The sequence below is a fragment of the Balaenoptera musculus genome, chromosome 15 (genome assembly GCF_009873245.2).
Source record: "Balaenoptera musculus isolate JJ_BM4_2016_0621 chromosome 15, mBalMus1.pri.v3, whole genome shotgun sequence".
NCBI lineage: Eukaryota > Metazoa > Chordata > Mammalia > Artiodactyla > Balaenopteridae > Balaenoptera > Balaenoptera musculus.
Window position 1 is genome coordinate 36,167,934 of NC_045799.1, and position 21,581 is coordinate 36,189,514.

The window sequence follows — 21,581 nt, forward strand, 5'->3', positions numbered from 1 at the left end:
TGCCAAACAACTAGCAAGACAGGAACACAACCCCACCCATTAGCAGAGAGGCTGCCTAAAATCATAAAAAAGTCACAGAGACCCCAAAACACACCACTGGACACTGTCCTGCCCACTAGAAAGACAAGATCCAGCCTCATCCTCCAGAGCACAGGCACCAGTCCCCTCCACCAGGAAGCCTACACAACCCACTGAACCAAACTTAGCCACTGGGGGAAGACACCAAAAACAATGGGAACTATGAACCTGCAGCCTGCGAAAAGGAGACCACAAACACAGTAAGTTAAGCAAAATGAGAAGACAGAGAAACACACAGCAGATGAAGGAGCAAGGTAAAAACCCACCAAACCAAACAAATGAAGAGGAAATAGGCAGTCTATCTGAAAAACAATTCAGAGTAATGATAGTAAAGATGAGGCAAAATCTTGGAAATAGAATGGAAAAAATACAAGAAACGTTTAACAAGGACCTAGAAGAACTAAAGAGCAAACAAACAATGATGAACAACACAAAAAATGAAATTAAAAAATTCTCTAGAAGGAATCAATAGCAGAATAACTGAGGCAGAAGAACGAATAAGTGATCTGGAAGAAAAAATAGTGGAAATAACTACTGCAGAGCAGAATAAAGAAAGAAGAATGAAAAGAATTGAGGACAGTCTCAGAGACCTCTGGGACAACATTAAATGCACCAACATTCGAATTATAGGGGTCCCAGAAGAAGAAGAGAAAAACAAAGGGACTGAGAAAATATTTAAAGAGATTATAGTTGAAAACTTCCCTAATATGGGAAAGGAAATAGTCAGTCAAGTCCAGGAAGCGCAGAGAGTCCCATACAGGATAAATCCAAGGAGAAACACACCAAAAAATATTAATTAAAGTATCAAAAATTAAATACAAACAAAAAATATTAAAAGCAGCTAGGGAAAAACAACAAATAACATATAAGGGAATCCCCATAAGGTTAACAGCAGATCTTTCAGCAGAAACTCTGCAAGTCAGGAGGGAATGGCCGGACTTATTTAAAGTGAGCCAAGGGAAAAACCTACAACCAAGATTACTCTACCCAGCAAGGATCTCATTGAGATCGACAGAGAAATTAAAACCTTTATAGACAAGCAAAAGCTAAGAGAATTCAGCACCACCAACCCAGCTGTAAAACAAATGCTAAAGGAACTTCTGTAGACAGGAAGCACAAGAAAAGGACAAGATCTACAATAACAAACCCAAAACAATTAAGAAAATGGGAATAGGAACATACATATAGATAATTACCTTAAATGTAAATGGATTAAATGCTCCCACCAAAAGACATAGACTGGCTGAATGGGTACAAAAACAAGACCTGTATATATGCTGTCTATAAGAGACCCACTTCAGACCTAGGGACACATACAGACTGAAAGTGAGGGGATGGAAAAAGATATTCCATGCAAATGGAAATCAAAAGAAAGCTGGAGTAGCAATTCTCATATCAGACAAAATAGACTTGAAAATAAAGACCATTACAAGAGACAAAGAAGGACACTACATAATGATCAAGGGATCAATCCAAGAAGAAGATACAACAATTGTAAATATTTATGCACCCAACATAGGAGCACCTCAATACATAAGACAAATGCTAACAGCCATTTAGCTGTTAATGTTAAAAGGGGAAATCGACAGTAACACAATCATAGTAGGGGACTTGAACACCCCACTTTCACCAATGGACAGATCATCCAAAATGAAAATAAATAAGGAAACACAAGCTTTAAATGATACATTAAACAAGATGGACTTAATTGATATTTATAGGACATTCCATCCAAAAACAACAGAATACACTTTCTTCTCAAGTGCTCTTGGAACATTCCCCAGGATAGATGATATCTTGGGTCACAAATCAAGCCTTGGTAAATTTACGAAAATTGAAATCATATCAAGTATCTTTTCTGACCACAACGCTATGAGGCTAGATATCAATTACTGGAAAAAATCTGTAAAAAATACAAATACATGCAGGCTAAACAATACACTACTTAATAACCAAGAGATCACTGAAGAAATAAAAGAGGAAATCAAAAAATACCTAGAAACAAGTGACAATGAAAAGACGACAACCCAAAACCTATGGGATGCAGCAAAAGCAGTTCTAAGAAGGAGGTTTATAGTAATACAATCCTACCTCAAGAAACAAGAAACTTCTCAAATAAACAACCTAACCTTACACCTAAAGCAATTAGAGAAAGAAAGACAAAAAAACCCGAAAGGTAGCAGAAGGAAAGAAATCATAAAGATCAGATCAGAAATAAATGAAAGAGAAATGAATGAAACAATAGCAAAGATCAATAAAACTAAAAGCTGGTTATTTTAGAAGATAAACAAAATTGATAAACCACTAGTGAGACTCATCAAGAAAAAAAGGGAGAACACTCAATAGAATTAGAAATGAAAAAGGAGAAGTAACAACTGACACTGCAGAAATACAAGGGATCATGAGAGATTACTACAAGCAACTATATGCCAATAAAGTGGACAACCTGGAGCTCATTGATGACGCGACCCTCACGTGACCAGGAGTCGACATGTGCAGAAGTCCTTATAGTCCAGGGCCTGTTTCCCTGTAGCAGCTCCCTATTGCTGGAGGAGAAAAGTGCCCCGGATCCTTTCAGGACTCTTGGTCTTTTGGGAGCGACCCAAATCAAGTGAGGGAAGAGGGAGGAAAATCCCCTGGATCCCTGCAGGATTAATTTATTCAGGAAGGAAATAAGAGAAAAATACTCAACATGCAAAAGTCTTGTGAAGAAAATGAAGGAAAAGCACAGAACATGCCAAAGGCTGAGGAAGACCGCCCTATGGAAGCTGTACCACAGGAGGCAGAAAGAAATCCTCTACCTTCTGAAGAAGGTGTAAGCCAGGAAGCAGAAGGAAACCTTAGAGGAGGGCTGACTCAGCCTGGTCAGGGATATAAAGAGGACACTCCGGTTAGGCATTTGGACCCAGAAGAAATGATAAGAGGAGTAGATGAGTTGGAAAGGCTTAGGGAAGAGATAAGAAGAGTAAGAAACAAGTTTGTGATGATGCATTGGAAACAAAGACATTCACGCAGCCATCCTTATCCTGTGTGCTTTAGGCCTTGAATTCTTTTTTTTTTTTCTGTCTGATATTAAAATCTGGCCCCTGCTTTCTTTCTGTTAGCATTTTCTGATGTATCTTTGACTTTTGTTTTATTTTTAATCATCTGGTGGAGTTTTGTTTTAGGTAGTGTCCTTACTACCAGCATCTGGATTTTGTATTTTGACACATTCTCCAGGTCTGTTTTTCAATTGGGAAGTTTCACACATATGCATGAAAATATGTTCATTCCATATTGTAAAGTAAAACATAACAGGTTACAAAGCAGCATATGTAGTATCAGCTCACATATGTAGGAGAAAATCTCAAATTGTGTGTGTGTGCGTGTGCGTGTGTATACATACATATATATATCAAAAATTTAACTGTGCTTATTTCTGTGGTGTGAGTTTTTTTTCTTTTTGCTTATATGTATTTTTTAATGAACACGTCACACATACAAAAAGAATTAAATTTTTTTTATAATTAAGAGTCAATCAAATAATTTGCAACCAGCTTATAAGGGCAATGGGGGCACCTAAATTCTTGATGAAAGAACTATTAAAAAAAATGTAAACCTCAAATTACCTCTGGATCTCTTAGCCAGAGGAATAAAACTGGCAGTTATTACAGATTAAAAAAAAAAAAAAAAAGGACAACCTGGAAGAAATGGACAAATTCTTAGAAAAGCACAACCTTCTGAGACTGAACCAGGGAGAAATAGAAAATATAAACAGACCAGTCACAAACACTGAAATTGAGACTGTGATTAAAAATCCTCCAACAAACAAAAGCCCAAGAATAGATGGCTTCACAGGCGAATTCTATCAAACATTTAGAAGAGCTAACACCTATCCTTCTCAAACTCTTCCAAAATATAGCAGATGGAGGAACACTCCCAAACTCATTCTATGAGACCACCATCCCCCTGATACCAAAACCAGACAAAGATGTCACAAAGAAAGAAAACTACAGGCCAATATCACTGATGAACATAGATGCAAAAATCCTCAACAAAATACTAGCAAACAGAATCCAACAGCACATTAAAAGGATCATACACCATGATCAAGTGAGGTTTATCCCAGGAATGCAAGGATTCTTAAGTGTATGCAAATCAGTCAATGTAATACACCATATTAGCAAACTGAAGGATAAAAACCATATGATCATCTCAATAGATGCAGAAAAAGCTTTCAACAAAATTCAACACCCATTTATGATAAAAAAACTCTCCAGAAAGTAGGCATAGAGGGAACTTACATCAACATAATAAAGGCCGTATATGACAAACCCACAGCCAACATCATTCTCAATGGTGAAAACCTGAAACCATTTCCACTAAGATCAGGAAGAAGACAAAGTTGCCCACTCTCACCACTGTAATTCAACATAGTTTTGGAAGTTTTAGCCACAGCAATCAGAGAAGAAAAAGAAATAAAAAGAATCCAAATTGGAAAAGAAGAAATAAAGCTGTCACTGTTTGCAGATGACATGATACTATACATAGAGAATCCTAAAGACTCTACCAGAAAACTACTAGAGCTAATCAATGAATTTGGTAAAGTTGCAGGATACAAAATTAATGCACAGAAATCTGTTGCATTCCTATACAGTAATGATGAAAAATCTGAAAGAGAAATTAAGGAAACACTCCCATTTACCATTGCAACACAAAAAATAAAATACCTAGGAATAAACCTACCTAAGGAGACAAAAGACCTGTATGCAGAAATGTATAAGACACTGATGAAAGAAATTAAAGATGATACAAACAGATGGAGAGAAATACAATGTTCTTGGATTGGAAGAATCAACATTGTAAAAATAACTCTACTACCCAAAGCAATCTACAGATTCAATGCAATGCCTATCAAACTACCAATGGCATTTTTCACAGAACTAGAACAAAAAATTTCACAATTTGTATGGAAACACAGAGGACTCCGAATAGCCAAAGCAGTCTTGAGAAAGAAAAATGGAGCTGGAGGAATCAGGCTCCCAGACTTCAGACTCTTCTACAAAGCTACAGTAATCAAGACAGTCTGGTACTGGCACAGAAACAGAAATATAGATCAATGGAACAGGATAGAAAGCCCAGAGATAAACCCACGTACATATGGCCACCTTATTTTTGATAAAGGAGGCAAGAATATACAATGGAGAAAAGACAGCCTCTTGAATAAGTGGTGCTGGGAAAACTGGACAGCTACATGTAAAAGAATGAAATTAGAACACTCACTAACACCATACACAAAAATAAACTCAAAATGGATTAAAGACCTAAATGTAAGGCCAGACACTATCAAACTCTTAGAGGAAAAAATAGGCAGAACACTCTATGACATAAATCACAGCAAGATTGTTTTTCACTCACCTCCTAGAGAAATGGAAATAAAAACAAAAATAAACAAATGGAACCTAACGAAACTTAAAAGCTTTTGCACAGCAAAGGAAACCATAAACAATACGAAAAGACAACCCTCAGAATGGCAGAAAATATTTGGAAATGAAGCAACTGACAAAGGATTAATCTCCAAAATTTACAAGGAGCTCATGCAGCTCAATATCAAAAAAACAAACAACGCAATCCAAAAATGGGCAGAAGACCTAAATAGACATTTCTCCAAAGAAGATATACAGATTGCCAACAAACACATGAAAGGATGCTCAACATCACTAATCATTAGAGAAATGCAACTCAAAACTACAATGAGGTATCCCCTCACACCAGTCAGAATGGACATCATCAAAAATTCTAGAAACAATAAATGCTGGAGAGGGTGTGGAGGAAAGGGAACCCTCTTGCACTGTTGGTGGGAATGTAAATTGATAGAGCCACTATGGAGAACAGTATGTAGGTTCCTTAAAAAACTAAAAATAGAACTATAAGATGCAGGAACCCCACTACTGGGCATATACCCTGAGCAAACCATAATTCCAAAAGAGTCATGAACCACAATGTTCATTGCAGCTCTGTTTACAGTAGCCAGGACATGGAAGCAACCTAAGTGTCCTTTGACAGACGAATGGATAAAGAAGATGTGGCACATATATACAATGGAATATTACTCAGTCATAAAAAGAAATGAAATTGTGTTATTTGTAGTGAGGTGGAGGGACCTAGAGTCTGTCATACAAAGTGAAGTAAGTCAGAAGGAGAAAAACAAATACTGTATGCTAACACATATATATGGAATCTAAAAAAAAATGGTTATGAAGAACCTAGGGGCATGACAGGTATAAAGACTCAAGTGTAGAGAATGGACTTGAGGACAAGGGGAGGGGGAAGGGTAAGCTGGGACGAAGTGAGAGAGTGGCATGGACTTATAGACACTACCAAATGTAAAACATGTAGCTAGTGGAAAGCAGCCGCATAGCACAGGGAGATCAGCTCAGTGCTTTGTGACCACCTAGAGGGGTGGGATAGGGAGGGCGGGAGGGAGACGCACAAGGGAGGAGATATGGGGATATATGTATATGTATAGCTGATTCACTTTGTTATAAAGCAGAAACTAACACACCTTTTTAAAGCAATTATACTCCAATAAAGATGTTAAATAAAAAACGAAAAAACAATAAATAAATAAAGTAAAATAGGGTGATTAGCAGAGGCCCAAAAGCGGTGAAGTAATGAGCCCTATGGGAAGAACACTCTAGGCAGAAAGAACAATGGCTCTGTTTGGGAGTGGCTCCTTGTGTGTGAGAAATCACAAGAATGCCATTCTGCAGTACAGAGGGTGGGGAAGAGGACCAGATGAGCTCGGAGGTCAAGGTCGAGGGCTTCCGAGTCCTTCAGTCCTTTAAGAGAGGGTTTCTCCCTCCGGCACTACTTACATTTTGGGCTGGATCCGTCTTTGCCTTGGTGGGCTGTCCTGTGCATTGTAGGATATTTAACAGCATCCCTGAACTCAACCCACTAGGTGCCCGTAGCATCCCCACCACCCCCGCCTCCCAAGTTGTGACAACTAAAAATGTCTCCAGATGTTGCCAGGTGTCCGCAGAGGTGCAGAGTCATACCAGGTTGAGAGCCGCTGCTTTAGAACCAAATAAGGACTTTGTTATTCCGAGTGGGTCTTTGATTTATAAGACTCCTCTGGCACTGTGCTGAGAATAAGTTGAAAGGGGACAGAGGCAGGAGCATGGGAGCTGGGGTCAGGGGGGAATTGGCAGAAGTCCAGGTGGGAGTGGAGAGCACCTGGAACCAGACTGGGGTGGGCTGAGGTAGGCGAGGAGTGATCAGACTTGGGATATTTTGAATGATGAGCCGTCAGGATTTGTGACAGACTAGGTATTAGTTGTAAAAGAGAAATCAAAAATAGCCACAAGGACATGGGCCTGAGTACGGAGGTTGCAGGTGAGACGCAGGTTTCTGGGAAACAGCAAGAGTTTGGTTTGAACATGTATTTGAGAACATTGACCATTCTCTGACTTCTCCCTGACAACACCCCTGAGAGGTGGGCATTCTCTCCTTGTAGCATAAAAGCCCACGGAGGTGAGTGAATGCCCAAAGTTACACAACCCATACAGAACAGAAGCAGGATTTCAATCCAGAGATGTCTGACTACTAACCCCCTGCTCCTGGATACACCTCAAAGTAATTTTGGATGGTTCCCGAAGTCCCCAAGATGAGGTCAGGTACAGTATCTTATACCCTCCAGAGGTTAATTTAGCAGAGTAATTGTTCATGAAATCAAATTCTGCTAAATGCTAACATTTCAAAAAGAGACAGTCATTTCATTTGCATTTTATTAGCAGAACTGAAAAGAAGCAGAAACTTTAGAAAGGATTCTGTGTAGTAAAACAAATCACCTGGCATATCAGGAAGTAGGGTTTGTAGTTAATTGGATTTTAAACACTGGAAGTCACCATTTCTCCTACCTAGCCTTACCGGTTAGTTGCCTGGCTGCTCAAAGGCTCTGTGGTCAGTTGCGTTGGGAAGCATATCCTGGGTCCTTTTCTTGGGGATCTACATACCCATCAGCAGACTGCTTCTCCTCCCCCCAAAATGTGCTAAACATCCCACAGGCACAGGCGGCGTTAAACCATTTTTCCCATCTTGGACTTATTTCTAAGGGTCTGCTGTAGTCACAGCTGTGTCTTGGTATCACCTTGGTCTGTATGTTCCCCAAAATATACATGTCCCTGAAGCTTGGGTATGATACCAGTGGGCCATTTTCTTCCCCTTTCATTTTTCTGCCAAACCCTTCTGACCTTTCAGCTTTGCCCCCACCAACACCCTGAGCCATGGACCCGAATGGATTTTCCTGAAATAGATCCTGAGGCCTTTTGCATCCTCTGGCATCTAAAAGCAGGTTCTCTATCTCTTTCAGTTACGAAATTGTGTGTTTAAACTGTGGGGCTCAACAGAGTCATGGCAACCTCAGAGTTGTCAGCAGCTGGAACTACTGAGCTGGCCGCGGGGAGCTGTGCACCATGATTGATTTCTGAGGGTGTTCGGGAAGCCTGGAGGTGATGTGAGCCGGGGTGCTCTGCAGAGCTGTCCACAGGCCTCTTTGCTGTTACGAGCTGTGTAGTCCTGTGGTAGCTTAACCTAAAATAAAACAGAACACTGCTGTTTCTCTTTTCTGCGAGAATAATCAGTGCCCAGGGAGCTGTCTTAGGGGGTCCCTTGCACTTTCTTCTTGTTGAGTTCTTGGCAAAGGCAGCTCATGGCCATGTGACCTGTGCAGTTACGCAGGGGCCTGGACATTTGGTTTAATGTTCTGCTGTCACTGTCTTGAAAACCTTAACAACAAGGGGACCCATGCCTTCCTTTGGCTGTGAGCCCTGCAAATGATATAGGCTGGTCCTGATCCTAGGAGCTGGCCCCAGTTCTTGACTTCAGAGCTTCCAGGGGAAGCCACAGAGGAGCAAGGGAAGCATTTGAGGGTGACTTTTAAGGGTACTCCCACGCTTGTTCTTTAAATGCCACAGTTTAGGATTCAAGAGTTGGGATATCTAATAGAGAACAGACTTGTGGTTGCCAAGGGGGAGGAGGGGTAGGGGAGGGAATGATTGGGGGTTTGGGATTAGCAGAGGCAAACTATTATATATAGGATGGATGAACTATTATATGTGTATAGCACAGGGAACTAAATTCAATATCCTGTGACGAACCATAATGGAAAAGAATACAAAAAAGGATATATACATATATACACACACACACACAAATATGTATACGTATAACTGAGTCACTTTGCTGTACAGAGGAAATTAACACAACATTGTAAATCAACTATACTTCAATAAGATTAAAAAAAAAAAAAAGAGTTGGGGTGTTTATCCCCAACTTGACTTGAAGGAAGGAACGTATTTCCAGATAGAAGACCGTTCTGGGATGTCAACAGTAGCTGTCCTAAGTAGCACTGTTGCTCAAAAGGAAGCTCTGTGCATCCCAGGCCCTTCTCAGCTAGAAAGCTGAAACAAGGGCTAATCATCTGTATGTAAAACAAGTTTCCAGATGAGACACAACATGCTTCCTGATCAGCAGCATTGCCAAGGTGAAGGTTAACTATGGCAGTTCATTCATTTATTCATTCAACAAATATTCATTAGTCACCTACAATGTACTGGTCACTGTGCTAGGAGGAGGGGACGGGTGGTGCCTTAATCTGAGTTCCCTCCAAAGCAGATTCTGTGACAAAAGATTTGAATGGGAGTGGTTTATCCGGGAGGTGATCCCACGAAATACCAGCAGGAGAGGAGAGAAGTGAGACAAAGAAATGAAGGAAGGCAGTAAAGGGTGTGTTATCGAGGAGGTGCCCCTGCAGGCATCCTGGGTGCAGTCCCCGTGGGGACCTTTGGAGGGAGTGTAGAACAGGCCTCAGAAGTGTCCCATGGAAGGATGTGGAGCTGGGCTATTTATCCACTAACTCCCACCTGCCTTTGGTTGAGGGATGCCCCTCCTGCAAGGATGAACACAGCCTTTGGGCCAGAGAAGGCTTTTAGGCAAAGAATCCCAAGCACTTGCAGTAGAAAGCTGTGGTAAAGTATGAGATGAGCAAGTGCTGAGGGCAAGGGGATGAAGAGTGACAGAACTGAGGCTGCCGTTGCAGATAGATTAGTAGAGAAGACCTTTCTGAAGAGGTGACATTTGAGCAGAGACCTGAATGAAGTAAGAGATCATTTAAATATCCAAGATGAAGGGAACAGCAGGGCAAAGGCCCTGGACAGGAGCCTGCGTGGGGTTTTGTGAAGGACAAGGAGGCTGGATGGATGGAGCGGAACCGTCAACGAGAGGAGAGGTAGGACAGGAGGGCCACAGAGTACCCAGGGGCTGGGGTAAGGGCTGGGGAGTGGATGCGGAGCATATCAGGAATCTACTGGAGGATTCTGAGCAGAGGAGTGACACGATCAGATTCTTGTCTTATAAAGGAAAGCCCTGCCTTCTGGGTAGAGGACAGACTGGGGGTGAAGGTGGAGGTGCAGAGTAGAAGGAAGATGATGCTGTCAAACCAGAGTTCAGAGGTCAAGAGGTCTATGGTTTCTTGACAGGAGGACCAGCGGAACATGCTCCATCAGGACCACAGTGTATGTTTCCAGCCCAAGCAGCTCACCCAGAGTTGGTTCTACATTCCAGCCTGCGTCCACAGCTCTTGATTTTTCTTGGCTCTAAGGAGCCTACTTCATAGCTCCTGTTCATGACGGGGGTCTTTGCCTCCTCTCCTTCCTTCTCAGGACCATTTGGCCTTAGCTCTTCCCATCACTTCAGTCTGGCACCTCAGACTGCTGTGCCCTTTTCCCGAATCACTGCCTTTCTCTGGCTCCCTCGCCCTTCCCCTCACCCTGGCCCGGCGCACGGTGACTGTGTGATCTGCAGTCACGGGTGCACCCGACGGGCATTCACGGTTTCGCTGTAACATGTGCATTTGAGCTGCTTTGCTGACTTTCATCCTTCAGTGTATTGTGGCTGAGTTTTTTTTGGATGTCTTATTTGTAGCAAAACGATTCATGCAACCAAATTCCTCATTCTCTTCTCAGGGGAAGTTTGCTCAGTTGGCTGCCTGCATCATGGACTATGGCAGCTGCGAGTTATGATAATCTGATGTGTCTGATGTTGGAGCATCATTAGACAAAGGCACTGCTGATGGCTTTCCTGCTCTGCCAGCCTCACCCTCTCTCAAGCGCTTGGGCAGAGAAGGAGGGTACCCAAATCCACAGATGCTCAAGTCCCTTATGTAGAATGGCATAATGTTTGCATGTAACCTATGCACACTCTCCTGTATACTTTAAATCATGTCTAGATTACTTATAATACTTAATGCAATGTAAATGCTACGTATATGGTTGCCAATGCACGACAAATCCAAGTTTTGCTCTTTGGAACTTTCTGGAATTAAAAAAAATATATAGTTTTGATCTGCTCTTGGTTGATTCCACCGATGCGGAACCCACAGATATGGAGGGCCAGCTCTATAGGCATTGTTATTAAAATGTTTATATTTTACAAATGTACCTCTGCACAAAACCGCTGAATTCAGGAAATTTTAGCTACGCTTTTCTGTAAAACACAGTTTCATATAGCTTTAAAATCAACATAGTTTTCTCATTTCCTTACTTCATTTAAGGATTGATGCAGTTATTTAAAAAACCTGTCTCCCTTGTAAGTCATCCCAGTGGGATTGGCAGTGATCATAGAAGGGACATTTGTGGGGCTTGTTCATCAGGAGAACACCTTTGCTTGCTGGGCAGTTATTTCGTGCATTGTCCTCAAGCTCCTTTACAAAAATCTCTTAGTGGTTAGTGTGTCTCTGCACATACAGTGTCACAGAGTGTCAACTTTCACTTCGGTCAGTAAAGAGATGGCCTGATTCTAGGGTCATATTAAGAAAGCTGGTTTTTCTCTGGAAACTATTTTATTTTCAGCTCAGATTTAGGTTAGAAAAACAGACTTAAAAACAAAACCTAACAATTCCTAGCATAATGAGAATTAAATGAAACATTCCAGTTTCCATCAACTGTCCATTTTTTAATGAAATCGTCAGCTTCTTTTCAGCTGTGTCTTGGACTGAGTTCTCACACTTCAATGTGGGTGTGAATCACCTGCGATCGTGTTAAATGCAGATTCTGCATTTCTAGCAAGCTTCCAGATGGTGCTGATGCTGCTGCTGGTCACTGGGCACCCTTTGGGGAGCCAGGTTTGGGACAACTTGCTCTAGGATCCACCTTGCTTGGCTGGGGGTGGGCAAAGCTATGCCTGGGGGAGGGATTGACTGCTTTGGGGAAGGAAGGAGATTTTTGGAGGTAAAGTTAGCCTGAAAATTTTTCTGATGCAGAAAACCATTTTCATACTGACACGACGACTTGCGTGGCTGCCTTCCCAGAATCAGATGAAATGGAGCGCTGTGGTGAAGGAGGGAGTTCTTGGCTTTTTGACTCTGGCTGGAAAACATCTAAACTGCTTCTCTTTATCCAGGGAGGGTTCCTCAAGGCTTGGAGGCTCCTCATGTCACTGAATTTGCAGTCCTGGCAGAGGGCATCAAACGTTTATGACTGCAAATGGAAGCCTTGCTCAGGGGTACAAAAATCTAGGTTACGGTTTTGAGCAGGAAGGGAGGGGCCTTGATGCTAAGGAAAGAACTGGTAGAAGTTCCGGAAGCATTTCAGGCAGTAATTACAAAGGAGAACTCTCTTCTCCTTAGCAACAGTCTTTGCAAGGGGAGCAAAAGCTTGGAATAGTAGCAGTCCCTACAGAGAAATCTGTGTGCAGACAGAATCAAAACCAATTGAAACAAGTTTGCACTAATGACTTTGGGGACCAGAGTGCCCCAAGAATGGAAGAGAAGGGCTTTATTATCAGGGGTGACCTCTAATTTACAATTCAAATGACTGTTGGGCATGTAAACGGACACCTGGGTGGGAGGATTGTATAATGTGGGTGGTACTCGGTGAATTTCTTTATCTTGGACTTTGGATGAAGAAAGTCTTCCCTCTGCTTCTTGCAAGCTCAAGTAGTGACAGATGGTTCTCATTTTCTTGCTGGTTACTGTTCCCATAGGAATAAAATAGGACTTGGTGTTCAGAATTCAGCCTATGCAAAGATGCTTACATTCAGGTGGGCCATTTAGAAACAAAAGGACATTGGCTGTTATGATTAAACCAAGGTGAAGAAGGGCTGTGGAAAGTCATAGAGGTGAGGGCTGGACAGAACTACTCCTGTGACCTTGTGCAGATTATGATCCTCTTCTAGCATCAGTTTACTCTCCTGTAATGATGCTAATAATGCCTCCAGTCGGTGGTTTGGAGATAATGCTCATAGTGTCTAGCAGAATATTTGGTACATAGGTTTTCAGTAAGTGGAAGAGTTATTTTAGAAAATATCTTGAGATATAGCTTATGATTAGATTTCAGGATGAGAGCTGGAGTTCTGACTGGAGTTTAAACTGGAATTTCATCAACTGGGTAGAGCAACCAAGAACAGGGGTTGCAGAGAATACAATATGTCAAGAAAGTAAGATGCTCAGAGTAGTAAGACAACCGGTAAATTAGTATTTTTTATGAATGTGACAAAATAATTAGCTTACAGAGCTCTTGGCATATTGAGGTAGTAAGTGAAATACCTGGGGCTGTAATTATTAGAGGAGAGTTAAGTTCTGATTATTATAAGAACTTAACAGAAGTCTTAGGTGCTTCCAGCCCAAGGACTTTATAAGCCCCTCTAATTCTTTTTCTTCTAACCACCTTGTAGCAGAGAGACTTTGCCACCCCACAGCTCACTGACTGCCCATTAATCCATCCCACAGATTCTCTCTAGGACCTGCCTTGGACTTGTGCTCTCCAGTATTAGAGCCACTTGCCCCACCGGGCTGTTGAACACGTGACATATGGGCAGTCCAAGTTGAGATGTGCTTGCAAGATTTAAATACTCTCTGAATTTCAAAGGCTTAGTATGAAAAAAAAAAGAATGGAAAATATCTCATTAATAATTTTTATATAAGGAATACATCTAAAAATGACAATATTTTGGATACATTGGGTTAAAATATATTATTTAAATTAATGTGGCCTGTTTTTACTTTTCTAATGAGGCAACTAGAAAATTTTAAATTACACACATGGCTGGCATTTTATTTCTATTGGACAGTGCGGGTCTAGCCTGCACTGGCACTTGTATAGGAATTTCCTGGAGAGGCTTACATCATCAAGCTCCCCTGTCCCAAAACAGAAACAAAACCAAACCTTGTGCTGACTTAGGGGAGCTTCCTGATCTGAAGCTCTGTTGTCCTTTCTCAGGAAAAGGAACCCGAATTGGTGCAAGTGAACCATCTTCCTAGGCATATTAGGTCTGTACACATATAGTCTCAAAGTTTTTATATCATTTATATTCAGATTTTTCTTAATGTTGTTCTCAGTCAGCATTCGACAACTCTTATCGAAAAGGCAGTGTTTTTTCTGAGGGTGTCTGTCTCTAAAACACATTCCCTTCCTCTTGAAACAAACACAATAAAAGAGTATTGAAACAAAGGAAAAATCACTTGGTGCACTTTTGGTCAACATTTATCTTGCTGTAAAAAGAGAAGGAAGAGAAGAATGTAGGTTTGCATCAATTAAATTGTATCACAGTTACTGGTTCTCTTTCTTCATGGAGTCAGAAATCAACAAAGTAAATTTATTCTTTCTGGTTCGAAGTTGTCAGGGAGTTATTGAGAGGGAGCTGAAGTCCTATTTCTGCAGCAGAGCTAATGTGAGAGGAGAATGGTAAATTAAATAAGGGCACGATGGTTTAGCCAGCTGCTTCAGTGCCCTGAATGATCACTTGTAAGATGCAAATAAATGTAGGGCTTTGTGCTATTAAATAGAGTTATGGTTTTCAACTCAGAAGAAATATTGTGATGTGGCTGAGTAGTCCTATTAATGGGATATTTTTGGTCACTCATTTGTCCTTAGATTACCTCAGCTCCGGAGACGGGAATGATTAACATTGCACTCTAATCACGAGGAGTAGGAGGGATGGCATGTCGATAAATTGGAATTGAAGAACGGCTTATGAATTCTTTCACTAGTGTATCACTGTGTTCCCGGATTTTTGATTTAACGTTTTATTTCTCTTTCTTGAAGGCCATCTATGGAAACACTAGAGAGCTTTTTTAACCCTTATGCAACCTCTGATGAATCCTCCAGGTTGAGAGGGGCATCATGTAGCCTGTAATTAATTCCACGGGAGAACTTTAAGATTTCCAAGGTGCTTGGTAAGGTTGGTCTGTCCTCTTATGTGGTGTGGGGACAAGAACATATATTACCAGTGGGACTCTAGTCACTAGCATTACTAAATGTTGAAGCGCTTTAGCTTTCTTAGGAAATGTCAAAATAGTCTCTACTCTTTTTCTGTCTGTTTCTTTTCATGCTATAGTTTTCAGGATCAGGATCATAACACCAAGTCATCTTCACAAACCCCCAGAATCATAACTAGGGAAGTACACTGGATCTGCCTTGGGAAAAGAAGTATTATAAAAATGGAATTGTGTTTACCTTCCTACTGTGACAATGTATTAATCCCCATCCTAAGGGTTTCCTTGGGTAATGGTGGTAGAAAGTTTCATTCATTCTTCATTCATTCGTTCATTCATTCATTCAGTAAGCATTTATTAAACACTTAAGGTGTAGAAACATTGTATAAGGTAATGAGAACAAACCTAAAGGACAGTTGGCTTTTTCAGTGACCCCTATCTCTGGGGGTGTCCTGAGAAACAAATTAGTTAGAATGGCATTGACTGCTTCTCTCACTCTTGAATCTTAGATGGTAGAGACCCTGAAATCTAGGGGAAAGTTATGCAGTGCTATTTATAATTTCAATCTCTCTGTTCTTTCAAAACTATCTTGAATTTCTTTAAAAGTATTATTCTCAGTCTTGAAACATTAGGTTATCTTTATAACAAGTGGTTTTCATCTTGACAGTATCCTTAACTTTCTGAGAGGAATGAAAAAAATTTCTATGCTAAACCCCAGGTCTTCCAGATTTTTATTATTCTAGACAATTGATGCAGTATATGAAACTTTTGAAATTATAATTTACTATTTTGAGTCTTATCTCTTCCTGCATGTTGGTTCATGCTCTCCATTGCGTTAATCTTCATCTATTTACATTTCAGTCATTTTGTTTATCCGTTATTTAATCCATTCATCTGGATAATTCCTGTCAAACTCAGCTACAATAGCTGATATGGAATATATTACATAAAAGTCATTAAGGGCAGAATAGAAAGAATGGTATTCTGATTTTGATCTTTATTCAGAATTCTCAATGACTCTCCCTCAGCGACTGATGGCAGCAAGTGTTCCAAAAGCTACTTATTGGAAATGGCAGTCTCAGTTTCCTGTCTTCACTCCTGACTCTCAAAAGTTGGATGTCAGGTAGTCAATACAGTTACTGTGTTTCAGGTTCTTAAAAATCCTTGTCGAAATGAAACTATTCATTATTTTTCAGACTAAACGATTTTGTTTCTTTAACCTTTCCGATGCTAGTTTTCAGCTTCGAAGTCATTTCCTTTTCTTACACTATACACGCAATCCATCAGCCTCTACATTCAAAATATGTACCGAATTGACCACTTTCCCCAGTGTCAACTGTTAACCAGCATTGCCCAAGCCTGTTAATTGCTTTCTCTGTTTCACTCTTGCCTTGCTACAGTCGTTTCTCCAAATAGCGAAGTTTCCTTTAAAACTTAGGTCAGACTATGTAACTCTGCTGCTTAAAAGTGCTCTGTTGGCTTCTCATTTAACCGAGAACCAGGTTTGATCAATGTCTTTGAATGATCTGGCTTCCTTTCGCTGATTTCACCCCCTTTGAGTGTCCTCCTGCTCACCTTGCTGTGCTCCAGCCACACGGATCTTTTCAGCCTTGTAAAACACGCACTCCCCTTAGGGCCTTTGCACCTGCTAGACCCTCTTCCTGGAATCCTTTCCCTCCAGGTCTTCACAAGGCTTACTCTCTCACTTCTCTTAAGTCTTTGCTCATATGTCACTTCATTAATGAGACCCCACTGGGGGCCCCTATCTACAATAAAAACATCACCCTTCTCTTCCCCTCCCCCCAATAGGAATCCAATAAATATTTTTTGAATGAGTGAAACAACTATTTTTCATGGAACACATTTAATTTCCTGTTCTATTTATGGGAATAGATAAGGAACGCATAAAATGATCCTGAGCAGAAGAGGACATGTAAATATTACAACAAAGTGGTAAAAAATAAGACATGTTAAAAATTCAAAACCATATCTTTAGTTTTCTTAAAGTACAAACAGTAACAAAACAAAGAGTCAATACATTTTTGAAAAATGGAGATATTTCTTGGAATAGCTAACATTTGTAACCGGATCATTATGCAAATATGTAATATTGCTGGTATAATTTTGAGTTTCTTTTTTCTAAAATAGTAAATACTTCCCCTTTTGTGATCAGATTTAAACTTCCAATATGCTTGACAAACTTTCTTTTGTAGTAAAATGTGTCTCTGTGTGTGTAGTATGTATACAACTATATATACATATATATGATTGAATTATCAATGGTTCATGAATTTTTAAACTAATGAAAGTTATGATGCATCAGAGAGTTATTTCCTATTGTTAAATGGGACTCTGTTATGATTATTATTATTGATATATTATTATTTGTAGGTATTAAATACATACTTGCAAACTTGTAGAAGGAACATTGTTTTTATTTTGGCTGCATTGGGTCTTCGTTGCTGCGCGTGGGCTTTCTGTAGTTGCAGCGAGCAGGGGCTATTCTTTGTTGTGGTGTGCAGGTTTCTCATTGTGGTGGCTTCTGTTGCAGAGCATGGGCTCTAGGTGCACGGGCTTCAGTAGTTGTGGCACGTGGGCTCAGTAGTTGTGGCTCGTGGGTTCTAGAGCACTGGTTCAGTAGTTGTGGCTCATGGGCTTAGTTGTTCCACGGCATGTGGGATCTTCCTGGACCAGGGGAACCTGTGTCCCCTGCATTGGCAGGTGGATTCTTAACCACTGTGCTACCAGGGAAGCCCCGGAACATTTCTTCTTTAACCAGAATATCTTCTTCTGCATGTTGTAAATGTGTGAATTTACTTAATTGTCTGGGCTTGTTGCCTTATCTCCAAAAGGAAGATAATATATGCTACTGACTTAAAGGTACGACATATGGAACTCTGAAATGTGATTGCTCTTGAAGATTCATTATTTTAAAATCACAATATCTCCACACCCATTAAAATAGCTAAAATAAGAAGAAAAAAATGGGCAGTACTAAGTGAGTGAGGTTGCAGAGCAGTTGTGATTCTCATACATTCATTGTTGGTGAAAATGTAAAATGGAACAGCCACTTTGGAAGATAGATTGGCAGTTTTGTATAGTGTTAAACATACAGTTTCATGTGACCCAGCAATCCCACGCCCGGGTACTTAACTAAGTGAAATGAAAACTTATTTTCACACTAAAATCTGTACACTAATATTTGTAGTAACTTTATTTATAACCATCAGAAACTGGAAACAACCCAGATGTCCTTCCAGCTGGGGGATGAAAAAACAAACTGTGGTATACCCATACATTGAAATACTACTCAGCAGTAAAAAGGAACAAACTACTGATGAACACATCAGCATAGATGGATCACAAACTGCATCATGCTAAGTGAAGGAAGTCAGAGTCAGACTCAAAAGGCTATGTTGTGTATGATTCCTTAACACCCAGAAGTTGGGTGGGATTGAGAGGAGGGGCTGACTGCTGAGGGGCAGCGTGAGAGAGATTTGGGGGTAATGGAACTGTTTTATGTCTTGATTTGTGTGTTGGTAATGTGATTGTATGCATTTGTCAAAACTCATAGAACTGTATACCAGAAAGAGTGAATTTTACTATATGCAAATAAAAAACAGGAAATTAATCCTCTTGATTAATAAAACCAGCTCTGCCTCTGAGTCCAGCCACTGATGAAGCCTGAATGTCCTAGGAGAGTGTGCACATCTGTGTCTTAGTTCCTTATTTCATTTTACTTCAGTTGCTGGGGTTTCCTTGCGAGACCAGTCTTGCCTCAGGTAGTACTCGTAGACTTTGATTCTGAGGTCAGAAGTAGCAATGGCAGAAAACCATCCCACATTCTCCCAGAAGCTGTTTCAGAGGGATCCTGCTAGCTGGTTAGCCTAGTTTGGTGCCAGTGGTGGTGCTGACAAAGATGGAGAACTTGTTAGAGTTGTAGATAAATCAGCTGCTTCAGTTTGTTCATAAAATCAAATGCAGATGAACAGGAAACAGAATCAGAGCAGGCTGTTGTCCATACAGATTATTCTAGACTGTGCATTTGGAGCCCGTCTATTCAATATGGTACCTGTGTCAGTGCCTTGGCTCAGCAGCCATGTTCTGGGTCTTGAAGAGTTTGTAGGGTTCAGTTCCATCAATAAAAACCCAACTTGTTTCCATATCTCAGTGTATTGGGCTCCAGTGGGCCAGCTGGTGATGTAATTTCTCATAGGACAAGTGGTTGACCAGTTGTCTGTGACCAAAGTAACTATCTGACAAACATAAATACCAGTCTCAAATTTACATAATTCATAACAAGAAAACTTAAGGCATTGAGTGGTTCTTGTAAGCTGTGCCATACTCTTTATTTATTTATTTTTTCTATTTTCACTTGCTGACTGGAGGATGCATTTTATGTTTATGAAGGATGTGACTACATAAAGGTTTTTGAGGTCATGATTCTCTGGTCAAACCAGCCCTGTTTCCATTTTTCTAGACTCTTTTGTGTCCTCTGCCTTAGGGGTACCTGCTTCTCTCATACTTAGCTGTCTCAAGAGTGCTATAAATCTAGATTGATCCTGAAACCAGCTTCCTACCAGCAGATTAGAAGTGAAGCACAACAGATTAAAATGAAATATTTTTCTCTCTGGCATTACTCTAGAGCAACAACTGGAGTTTCTGCTGTTACTATTCTTAGCATAATTTGCACACATCATTTTCTCTGTGTGCCTCGTTACTTGAGTGCAGAAATAGAGGAGGAGGGAGAGGACAGTAATTGATCACCCACCTTGGATTGGGGAATGTGATAAACACTTTTCGTGTATTATTCCGTTTAACTTCACAACAATGAGTCAGGTAGATAATTTTGCTGCTTTACAAACAAGGAAGCCAGGGCCAACAGAGGTTAATTGACTTGTATTCTCAAAGATAGGTCTCTCTCATTCCAAAACCCACTCTTTTTATACCTCAAGGCTCCATTTGGGAATAGTATTTCCTCATCTCGTTTCCACTTTCTCTGGAGGATGGAGACTGCACTGGTCTTTTGAGATTGAGCCCTGGGCTTCTTATCACACCTGGTCTGAGAACCAAGTCTGCTCTCTGTTTTACTTTTCAGAGTCCCAAGAGATTTGGCCTAATTTTATGTATTTTTCAAAGTTGCCATCACACACTTATCACCTGTTTCTTTCTCCTCCATGACTGCCTGAAGAGGAAAATTGAATCTCCGAGTTTCATGGCTCTGAAGCACAAACCCACAAGGCTTTCTTATTTAAATCATCCCACTTCTAATCACCACGGGGAAATAGGAAAGCAAAGAGAGAGAGAAAAAACCCAACAGGAAAAGTTACAAAGATTCAAAAATAGTTTAAAATCTTAATCCTTGAGCCCAGTCTATGTGTTATAGCTCTTGAAATTCTTCTTAGGAATTATTTCTTAGAAGATACTAGAAGTCTCCTTAATAGGGATTAGTTATTCATTTGTGTCTTGGATCTGTGGTCCAAAACAAATTCAGGTTGGTACCAGTGATGAAATTTTCTCTCCCAGCCAATCATATTTTCCAGTGACTGTCTAACTCTAAGGGTTTCGTTATAAACCTGCCCTAGGAGAGACTTCCAGAAAGCAAAGGTGTTTCAATGTTAGTTTTTGTCACTGGAGGAGGTTGGGAAATGGATATTAGGCTCAGTTTGAAGCATTGTTGCTACCCAGTACCTGGAGTCGGAGCCACACGTGGGAGTTGAAATGTTCTCTAAGTGTAAACTACACACTGGATTCCAAAGACTTAGAATGCAAGAAGAAAAAAAAAAAAAAAAAAGAGGAATTTTAAACTATCTCAATAATTTTTCTATCAATTACATGTACCTCAATTATATAAGAAAATTCTGCAAATACTGGGTTAACTCTTATTAACATTAAATTCACATTTTTAAACTTTTAATTCTCAGACTATCATAGATCCACATGCAGTTGGTACCGTCTTACACAACCTAGGTATAGCATCACAACCACAAAATTTATATGGATACAGCCCACTGACCTTATTCAGATTTTACCAGATTTACATGTACTGGTGTTTGTGTGTCTCTGTGTGTGTGTGTTTAGTTCTATGCAATTTATTCACCTGTGTAGATTCATATGACCACCACCACTGTCAAAATACATAAGAATTCTATCGCAAGGATCATGTTTGCCAGATACTGTAGCCATAGCCTACCTCCTCTCCTCCCTAACTACTGGAAATCAGTAATCTGTTATCCATTTGTGTACTTGT

The 21,581-nt window shown here is 40.4% G+C and overlaps 2 protein-coding genes across 2 annotated transcripts in view; both read left to right on the forward strand.

The window, feature by feature from the left end:
• Positions 1 to 21,581, forward strand: part of PLCB4 (phospholipase C beta 4) — a 415,887-nt gene that overhangs the window by 127,070 nt on the left and 267,236 nt on the right.
• LOC118881431 (transcription elongation factor A protein-like 8) lies at positions 2,566 to 3,186 on the forward strand. Its single transcript, XM_036826364.1, has 2 exons — positions 2,566 to 2,656; positions 2,729 to 3,186. The coding sequence occupies exon 2, from the start codon at positions 2,771 to 2,773 to the stop codon at positions 3,122 to 3,124; it is 354 nt and encodes a 117-aa protein (XP_036682259.1). The 5' UTR covers positions 2,566 to 2,656; positions 2,729 to 2,770; the 3' UTR covers positions 3,125 to 3,186.